Raw genomic sequence first — 9,586 nt, forward strand, 5'->3', positions numbered from 1 at the left:
CCCTCAGATTCGTCTCATTTGGGCTGTTCTCCATCCCATCACCCCATCCTGCACTTATCTCAGGAGTCATCCTGATCCATGTGCCAACCCTGCCCTTGGCCTTGTTGACCCTCACGAGGTTCCCATGGGGGCCTTGTCCCTGGATAGGACAATCTGGACACCCCCTCCTTGTCCAGGTCCCACTGGGCGCCGCCCCATCCTTCCGAAGTGTCACCAGTTCCTCTGGTGCAGCTCTGTGTCCCCCCAGTGTCCCCTGCTGCACCCCTCTGTCCCCTTCCCAGCGCCCCCAGAGCATTGGGAATACCGGGTACATCCCCGGTGCTCCCGGAGCCCTCGGAATCCTCACTGGTCCCCCGGTGCCTCCCCTGTCTCCTACCTCCCGTTTTCCAAAGCATCCCCAGCATATCCTACGGCTCATTCCTGGCTCCGTCCCACTGTTTTCCCCATCTCTCCTCTCAGTCCATTCCCCGTTTCGCCGCCCAATTCCCCACAGCATCTCCCGGTGTATTCCCGGTGTATTCCCGGTGTATCCCCGGTGTCCCCTCCCCGCTCCCCACAGCATCCGCCGGTCCATCCCCGGTGTCGCCCCCCTCGTTTCCCCTCCCGGTGCCCCCTCCCGCCGCCGCCGCCCCCGCCCCGCCCCGCCCCGGTGCATCCCCCGGTGCCAGCCCGGCCCGGCGCGGCGGCGGCGGCGGCGGCGGCGCAGCTCGCGGCCCCGGAGCGGCCCCGGTGTGGCGGCGGCGGCGGCGGCCCGGGCCCGCCATGGCCAAGCAGTACGACGTGCTGTTCCGGTTGCTGCTGCTCGGGGATTCGGGCGTGGGCAAGACCTGCCTGCTCTGCCGGTTCACCGACAACCAGTTCCACCCCGCCCACATCTCCACCATCGGTACCGGCACCGGCAGCGCACGGCGGCCGCGGCGGCGGGAGCGGGGAAACGGGGAACCGGGAGCATCGGGGAAGCGGGAACAGTGGGGAGGCGCAGCACCGGGGAAACGGGAGCATCGGGGAACCGGGCAACCGGGAAGACTGGGAGCCGCAGCACCTTGGAAACGGGAAGCCAGAGAACCGGGAACACCGGGGAAATGGGGAGCTGCGGCACCGGGGAAACGTGAAACCGGGAGCATCAAGGAATCGGGAGCGATGGGGAAGCGCAGCACCGGATAACCGGGAGCACTGGGAGCCGCAGTACCGGGGAAAAGGGAAACCGGGGAACTGGGGAGCCGTGGGCATCAGGAAACCGTGAGTTCTGGGAAGCCACAGCACTGGGGAAACGGGAAAATGGGCAACCGGGGAGCGGGAAAACCGTGGGAACCGGAGAACCGGGAGGACAAGGGAGACTCAGCAACGGAGAAACCAGTGAACGGGAAAACTGTGGGCATCGAGGAACCGGGACTGCCGAGGAGCTGGGAAGCCACGGGATCGGAGAAACGGGAAACCAGGGCACCCGGGAATAGTGGGAACCAGGGAACCGGGGAGTGGTGGGCACAGGAAAAGCGGGGGCACCGGGAAAGGGTTAACCGTGGGCACTGGAGAGCTGCAACACTAGGAACATGGGGAAACAGGTAACCAGAGAGAGGGAAAACCGTAGGCACCGGGGAGAGGGGAAACTGTGGGCACCAGGGAGCCAGGAGCATCGGGAGTCGCAGCACCGGGGAACCGGGAAGCCATGGGCATCGGGAAACGGTGAAACCGGGGGCATTCATAAGCCGGGACCACCGGGAAACTGCAGCATAGGGAAACTGGGAAACCGGCAGCTCTGGAGAGCCGCGACTCCAGGGAACCGGGAGCATCAGGGAGTCAGGAAGTCATGGGCACAGGAGAACCGGGAGGGCCAGGCACCTCTGGCCCAGGGGAACCAGGAGCAGCGTGCAACCGGGAACTGAAAGCATTGGGCAGCCACAGCACCGAGAAGCTGTAGCACTGGGGAACTGGGAGAACTGGACAGCTGCAGCTCCGGGGAACTGGGAGCACCAGGATCACCACCTGGCACCAGGGCCTCCTGCCAGGCCAGGCACCGGGTGTGGGGACCAGCACCAAGCCATGGTGGGGCATTGGGTGGGCCAGGAGAGGTGAGGGCACCAGAGGGCCCCAGTGACAACAGCTCCTGCAGAGGGAAACACCAGGATGCCCCGAAACCTCTCCTATTCCAATCCCAGGTGTCGACTTCAAGATGAAGACCATCGAGGTGGATGGGATCAAGGTGCGGATACAGATCTGGTGAGTGGCAGCACTGGATCCTCGGGGGAAAGAGGGAAGAAATTTTGGGGGGTATGAGTCCCGCTCCCCCCACCCTAGGCAGGGGCTGAGCCCTGCCAAACTCATGCCATGGGAGGTGGCACTGACCCACTGTCCCCGGGCAGGGACACAGCTGGCCAGGAGCGGTACCAGACCATCACCAAGCAGTACTATCGACGGGCACAGGTACAGGGGACAGGGAGCTCCCCGTCCTGGTGCACAGGAAAGGGGAAACTGAGGCACAGTTTTGGGATGTCAACGGCCTCCCCCCACCCCCTGCAGGGCATTTTCCTGGTGTACGACATCAGCAGCGAGCGCTCCTACCAGCACATCGTGAAGTGGGCCAGCGACGTGGATGAGGTGGGGGTTGGTGAGGGAAGGTTTGGAGGTTCCCCAGCCGTGTGTGTGTGGCAGGGGGGTCCTTACACTGTTCCCCCGCCCAGTACGCACCTGATGGCGTCCAGAAAATCCTCATCGGGAACAAGGCGGACGAGGAGCACAAGAGGCAAGTGCCCAAAGAGCAAGGGCTGCAGGTGAGCGGGGGCTGCTGTGTGCTCCCCCCCAGGGGGCAGGACCCTTCCTGCACCCCCAGCATGGCCAGCCTCTTCCTGAGCCCCCTCTGCACTCGGGACCCCAACAGCCCTCCTGCAGCCCTACCTCTATCCGGGACCCCCAGACCTCCCCAGCCCCTCCCACCAAGACCAGGGACCCTCCCCATCTTGCAGTCTGTACCCAGACACCCCAAATCCTGCTCCCCCAGTGTGTGGGAACCCTCTTCCACTCCACCCCTGCAGTAGTTGAGCACCCCCAAGGCTCCCTCTTCCCCACCTGTAAAATGTTCAGAGACCCCTAATCTCTCCCTGTACCTCCAGCATGGTCTCCTGCACCCCTGAATCACACAGTGACCCCCTCAGTGTCCCCCTTGACCCCCAAAACACACAGTGCACCTCCCTGCAATCCCAGCATGGCCAGAGCCTCCACAAGCCCTCCCTGCATTCCACATGGACCCCAATAGCCTTCCTGCAGCCCCACCCATATCCAGGGACCCCCAAACCTCCCTATCTGTATCCAGTGACCATTCCATGCTCCTGCAGTCTGAACCCAGGGACCCCTGACCCTGCCCTTGCAGCTCCAGAGCATCCAGAGCACCCAGAGCATCCAGGAAACCCATTGACTGCCCAGTGCTACCCCAGGGTGTCCAACAACCCCTCCCCACACCTCCTTCGTGCTCCTCTGCAGCCCTAAAGCACCCAATTCCCCCCAGTATCCCTCCCAGTGACCTCTGGACCCCAAAGCAGCCAGCGCCCCTCCCAGAGCCCCCTGCACCCAACCCCAGGTGTGCCCCTATGCCAGTCCCCACCACCCCGCAGCTCTCCTGTCTGTCCGTGCCCGGCTGTGCACGGTCCAGAGAGGGGGCCAGAGGTATTGAATCCCCCCTCCCCCCAAATCATCCTACCTCCCCCACCCCCGCCAAACCCCTGGTGCTGCAGCTGGCCAGGGAATACGGGATGGATTTCTACGAGACCAGTGCCTGCAGCAACCTCAACATCAAGGAGGTATGAGGGGCCTGGGGAGGGGAAGAGGGCCAGGGGGTGGGTCTCTGAGGGAGCTGGGGGTGGCCTGGGCCACCTGGAGAGGTCAGGGGGTACTGGAGGGGTCTCCCAGGTTCACCCCACCCCTCTCCCACAGTCCTTCACGCGGCTGACGGAGCTGGTGCTGCAGGCACACCGCAAGGAGCTGGATGAGCTGCGGGGGCCACCCCGTGCCCCCACCCTGGCCCGGCTGGAGGAGGATGAGCAGCAGCCCCTGGGGAGCGAGGACACCCCCAAAACCTGCTGGTGTTGAAGGCTGGGACATCCCTGACCCCTCCTCCCCAGGCTGTGTCAGGGGGCTTGGTAGGGGCAGGATTGGGGCAGCCCCCATGGAGTGGGGGGCAACACGGGACACCCTCAGGAACGGGGGGGAGATGGGAAGGTGGCAAGGGGGGCCCCCCCATCCTGGCACCTGTGCCCCCCTCAGTTTGTGGGTGGGGTGAGGGCTGTCCAGGCGCTGTGTGCCCACCCTGTGCCACCCCGTGGGACCCCCGGTTTTACACAGTGGTTTGCAGAATAAAGGTGATGCTGGAGGGGCTGGTGGTCCGTGTGCTCCAGGGGGGCTGTGGGCGTGATGCCATGGCAGCAGGCACAGCCTGGGCATGGACACCCGAGTGGTGATCAATAATTGAGGGTGATCTGGGGCTGCCAGCATGGTGTCCCCTTTCCAGGCTGGGCACAGGGACATGGGGCATGGTGCCCGTGGGGTGCCATGGCCACCACCATGGCCTGCCAGGCTACCAGCTCAGCCCCAGCTGTGAGAACAGGGCCGGAAAGCTTGGTGGGGGTACTGGGATGAACCAGCAGAGGGATGGTGGCGGGCTGGCATGAGTGGTTACTGGGATGATGGTGGGCACTAAGACAGTGGAACCTACTGGGATCTAGGTGGACACCAGGATGCTGCCAGGCACTGGGAGGGGCACCACAGCAGATAGGGCCAAGGCTGGAGCTGGTGCTGGGACCAGTGTGCCCTGAGACTGGTGGGCACTGGGATGGGCAGCACTGGAGGTCCCAGAGGTGATGCCATGGCAGCACCAGGCAATGAGGAGTACTGGGGGCACTTGTCCCCTCCTCCTGTGCCTCACAGAGCCCCAGCTCCCAGATTCCCATTACTCCCTGACTGCCGTTATTCCCCAACTCTCACTGTCATTCCCAACCCCCGGGAACATGCTGTGCCAGGCTGGGAGCATCCCACATCCCGTAGGCACTAGGATGAGCAGCCGCACCGTGCCGTGCTATGAATTATTGAGGCAGGTAGAGCATTGCCTTGGCCCCATGCCACCTTCCTCCTTCCACGGGTGGGACAGGCGGCTCTGGTTTCTCCTGAGCCACGGCGGGGCCTGGAGACCTTTGGACCATGACGTGAGCACCGGGAAGCCCTTAAGAGGCGGTGCAGGGCACGGGGCACAAACAGCCGCACACCTGCAGCCATGACCGTCCCCATCGCCAAGTCCTTCTATGACCTGAGCGCCACCTCCTTGCAGGGGGAAAAAGTGGATTTTGGTGTTTTCCGGGGCCGCGTGGTCCTGATCGAGAACGTGGCTTCGCTCTGAGGCACCACGGTGCGGGATTACACCCAGCTCAACCAGCTCCAAGCCCGCTACCCCCGGCGGCTGGTCGTGCTGGGCTTCCCCTGTAACCAGTTTGGATACCAGGTAAGTCCTACGGGCTACAAGGCAGGGGGTGAGGAGCTGGGAAACACAGGGCTCTGGATTTCTCCTTCCCCACCACAGGAGAATGGCACCAACGAGGAGATCCTCAACACCCTGAAGCACGTGCGGCCGGGGGGCGGCTTTGAGCCCAACTTCACCCTGTTCCAGAAGTGCCAGGTGAACGGGAACGACACCCATCCCGTGTTCGCCTACCTCAAGGCTCACCTGCCTGCACCGGCTGACGAGGCCGCACACCTGATGGCTGAGCCCCGCTTTGTCACCTGGAGCCCTGTGCGGCGCTCCGATATCTCCTGGAATTTTGAGAAGTTCCTGGTGGGGCCTGAGGGGGAACCGTTCCGGCGCTACAGCCCCCGTGTGCCCACGGCCCAGCTGGAGCCCGACATCCAGCGTCTCCTCAAGCTGGCCAAGTAATCCTAGCTCCAGTGTGATCCTGGCTCTGGTGTGACCCTGGCTCAGGCGTCACCCCGGGATGGCCCCAGCTCTCCGCAGAGTGACAGCCCCCTCCGAAACCTCCATGGGGACGGGGCTTGATGGGGGCAGAGGGTTGGAGCCGCCGGGGCGGCGTGGGCTGGTGGCAATAAATGAGCCGGAGGGAGCGTGCCTGGATCCACGTGGTTTTTGGGAGTGTAAATGGATCCATGACATTTTTGGGAACATAACCATGCCCATGTGGGTTTTGGGGGCTTTCAGGGAAAGCAGGAAGAAGGATGCAGCCCTGAGGTGCCAAATCCAGGAAATGGAGGCTCAGGGATAGGTGGGTGCCAGGCCGGCTGCACACAGTTCCCTGTAGGTGTTGCTTGGCCGGGTGCCAAGAGCAGCATTTCACCCACCCCAGGGCAGTGATTTCCCAGTTCCTTCCTGCCTCAGGAATATGGAATTCCCAGCAGGGCAGGGCCAGTTTACAAACCCCAGGGCAGGGGGAAATGAAACCAACTCCTTGGGAAGGGAAAATTATCCAAGTCCTTCCTCTGCAGGGTTTAGGAGAATACTGGGAGAGTGCAGTGGGCTCTCCAGTGCTGGGAAGGGCCAAGGAGGAATTCCACAGTCTCCTGGGATGGAAGAAGTTCCCTGAATCAGCCCCCAGCACCCTTCACCAACTCCAGGGGGTGAAGCCCACCCCAAAAATACTCCTGCCTGTGCCACTGAACTGTCACACGTCACATTTATTACTCCACATACGCGGGCTCCTGAGGTGGGAGGGGGTGGGAATCCCTTTGGGTCCTATTTTGGGGACTCCTTTAGGTCTTCGGCACATGGTGGGGCTTGGGCCGTGGCACTGCATCCCATCGCTGCATTCGGGGTCGGAAACAAAAGGCTCCAGAAACATGGGAGCATCCAGTGTTGGGTGTTCGCTGCATCCAGGCTGGAAGTTTGGAGGAGCAAAGCATGCCAGGGACTGTGTGGTCCCCAGAAATTACAGTGCCAGGGATCTCCCAGAGCTCCTGGAAGCTCATCCCGAGGTATACACGGGGATCAGAACAGCGGGGTCATCTGGCGAGGGTCGTCAGGCAAGATACTGACAGAATCCTCAGCGCGGCCGCAGAGCAGGCACAGCATGGTATATTCCTGGGGGAAGGAAAAGGGGGAGGGCTGGAAAAAGGGGGGCTGCCACAGCCCTGCTCCCCCACAGGGAAACTCGAGCCAGATCCGGTACCCGATCCCTGATTGCAATCAGAGCCAGGGGATCTCGTTTCCAGCCCCAGTGGCTCCCCTGAGTCCTTTTTCCGGCCGTTTGCTGAATAGGAGATGTGCCAGGAATGAGGAATGGGGGTCACAGCCCCATCCCATCACCCACATTCCCACGCCAGGTGAGTTGGGCTTCCCCAGTAAGGCATGGACTAGTGCTGGGGGGACTCCTGGTAGCCCTGAACACAGGGATACAGTTCTGAGTCCTTCAAGACTCTGCCTCGGGGAAGGTGGGGATCAGCCTGTGGAAGGGTGGGTCTGGAATTCCAGAGGCAGAGTCAGGAAGGGCTTTTGGGGGACAAGAGACAAACCTGGTAGTCATCCACCACACTGAAGGTGTATTCATGGCGTGCGATCAGGTGGTGGCAGTTCTTGCACAGGTCTGTGGGGCAGGGGACAGTGGGGTAAGAGGACATGGACACTGTCCCTGGGGTATCCCCCCAGTCCCAATCTCCTGGGACAAGCCCCAGTCCTCTATGCCTGCCCTCACCCCCGGGGCATAGACGTCCCAGTCCCCAAAATATCAAGCCCCCCAAAATTCCCCCCACAGCAACTCACCCCCCTCAAAGCTCACTGGCAGCTCCCTGATGCTCCTTCTAAAACTTGAGACCCCTTCCCTGAGCATCCACCATTCCCACCCTCAGGGACCCCCAATCTTCCCAACTCAAAGTAATCCTCTCTTAGGCCTCCCCCTCCTTTGACCTCTGAGCCCTCTCCATCACACCCCAGCCCTCGAGAACCCCCATGCCCCCAAGACCCCCCTGAATACAAATGCTACCTCCAGACCTCAATCTTCAAGGCCTCCACCTGTGCCCCCCAGCCCCCAAAGGTCCCCTCCAGCCCTCTCTAACCCTCGAGATCGCCCAAGCTCCACAAATCCCCCAGAGCCTTCAGCATCCGTCAGGACCTTCAACACCCCGAACACTCAACACCCCCGGAGCCCCGACCTTCAGCGATTCCTGAGCCCCAAGGATAGCTCAGGGATCCCCCAAATGTCGCCCTCAAGAGCCCCAGACCCCAAAGGTCCCCTCAGGCCCCCCAAACCTCAAGAACCCCAAGGCTCCCCCCGCGGGCCCTCATCCCCCCGGTGCCCCTCGCCGCACGGTCATAGGTGACGATCTCCTCCCCGCCGTCCAGGTCCGCGGCCCGGTTGCCGACGAGCACGAAATCCCGGCGGCCGCACTGCGCGCACCCCACGAAGTTCAGGAGGAAAGATCCACCCTCCAGGCAGGTGGTGCCCTAGGGCGGGAGCACAGGCTGGGACCGGGACCGGGACCGGGACCGGGACCGGGACCGGCACCGCGACCGGCACCGCGACCGGCACCGGCGCCCCCCGCGCCCGTCCTCACCCGCTCCGGGTACTCGGTGCCCACACAACCGCCGCACATCTCGCGCCGCCCTCCCCCGCAAATGTCGCGAGATCTGCGCCGAGGGGCGGGGCTCAGTGACGGGGCGGGGGCCGAGGCGCAGGGTGTGGGCGTGTCCTGTCGCACAATGGGCGTGGCTTGTTGGAATGGGCGGGGCCTAAGGGCCCGTGGGGCTGCTTGGGGCTACCAGGAATAATTGGGTGGTCTGGGCTAGTCGGGCACCCAGGGCCAGTGGGGGATACTTGCAGCTACCTGGGTGCACCCAAGGCTAGTGGGGGGCACCTGGAGTGACCTGGGAAGGGTTCAGGGCTATCTAGGACTAACGAAGGGCACCTAGGGCTAGCTGGGAGCAGCATGGGATTAGCTGGGGGATATCCAGGGCTAGTGGGAGACCCTGGGAAGTACCTGGGGGGCGTCCAGGAATAGTGGGAGACACCCAGGGCTGATTGTAGGGCGGCTTGGGCTAGCTGGGGGTCATCCAGGGCTAGCTGGGGACTGCCTGGGTTTGATGGAGGACACCAAGGACTAGCTGGGAGACATCCAGGGCTGGTGAGGGTCACCCAGGGCTAATTATGGGGTACCTGGGACGAGTTCGGGAACTCACAGGGCTGGTGGAGGACACCTAGGGCTAGCTGAGGGATGCCTGGGACTAGTTGGGGGGCATCTAGAGCTAGCGGGGGACACGGGCTGGCCGCGGGGGATGGCCGGGGACCCCCGCCGGTGTCGGCGGGGCGCTGCGCCTCTCCGCAGCCTGCAGGTGCCGGTGCCGCCGGCGCTGCTGCCGGTACTGCCGGTGCTGCTGCCAATGATGCTGCCGCCAACGGTGCTGCCGATGCCGGTGCTGCCGGGGTCGGTGCTGCTGCCGGTGCCGGTGGCGCTGGCGGCCGGGGGGCGCCGCTGTGCTGCATTGCGGGGCGGGCGGCCCGTCCCCGTCCCCGTCCCTGCGCCCATCCCCGTCCCCGCCCGCCCGGTCGGCTCGGCCCGGCCCTCCCGGGGGGAGCGGGGCTATCGGGGCCGGGCAGCGCCGCCGGCT

At 63.8% G+C, this 9,586-nt stretch overlaps 3 protein-coding genes across 6 annotated transcripts; 2 read left to right on the top strand and 1 right to left on the bottom strand.

The window, feature by feature from the left end:
• Positions 1 to 711: 711 nt before the first annotated feature.
• RAB15 (RAB15, member RAS oncogene family) lies at positions 712 to 5,401 on the top strand. 4 transcript variants are annotated; one of them, XR_015288502.1, is made up of 8 exons: positions 718 to 886; positions 2,157 to 2,217; positions 2,361 to 2,421; positions 2,518 to 2,595; positions 2,679 to 2,768; positions 3,726 to 3,791; positions 3,925 to 4,130; positions 5,312 to 5,401. XR_015288502.1 is itself a non-coding variant. In XM_086894718.1 (7 exons), exons 1-7 carry the CDS (start codon positions 763 to 765, stop codon positions 4,078 to 4,080), a joined length of 636 nt encoding a protein of 211 aa, XP_086750844.1. In that variant the 5' UTR covers positions 718 to 762; the 3' UTR covers positions 4,081 to 4,363. The 4 variants fall into 4 exon arrangements, 3 of the variants coding, with proteins under 3 accessions (XP_023773643.2, XP_086750844.1, XP_023773644.1); XM_086894718.1 differs by lacking the exon at positions 5,312 to 5,401 and having other exon boundaries at positions 3,925 to 4,363; XM_023917875.2 differs by lacking the exons at positions 3,726 to 3,791; positions 3,925 to 4,130; positions 5,312 to 5,401 and having other exon boundaries at positions 712 to 886; positions 2,679 to 3,127.
• Positions 5,192 to 5,994, top strand: GPX2 (glutathione peroxidase 2). Its single transcript, XM_023928570.2, has 2 exons — positions 5,192 to 5,482; positions 5,561 to 5,994. The coding sequence occupies exons 1-2, from the start codon at positions 5,258 to 5,260 to the stop codon at positions 5,909 to 5,911; spliced, it is 576 nt and encodes a 191-aa protein (XP_023784338.1). The 5' UTR covers positions 5,192 to 5,257; the 3' UTR covers positions 5,912 to 5,994.
• A 649-nt stretch (positions 5,995 to 6,643) lies between these two features.
• Positions 6,644 to 9,454, bottom strand: CHURC1 (churchill domain containing 1). The gene is made up of 4 exons (XM_086894735.1): positions 8,536 to 9,454; positions 8,290 to 8,425; positions 7,498 to 7,568; positions 6,644 to 7,066 (listed from the first exon to the last, which is right to left on the bottom strand). Exons 1-4 carry the CDS (start codon positions 8,572 to 8,574, stop codon positions 6,974 to 6,976), a joined length of 339 nt encoding a protein of 112 aa, XP_086750861.1. The 5' UTR covers positions 8,575 to 9,454; the 3' UTR covers positions 6,644 to 6,973.
• Positions 9,455 to 9,586: the final 132 nt, after the last annotated feature.

The sequence above is a fragment of the Cyanistes caeruleus genome, chromosome 6 (genome assembly GCF_971803275.1).
Source record: "Cyanistes caeruleus chromosome 6, bCyaCae1.hap1.1, whole genome shotgun sequence".
NCBI classification, from domain to species: Eukaryota; Metazoa; Chordata; class Aves; order Passeriformes; family Paridae; genus Cyanistes; species Cyanistes caeruleus.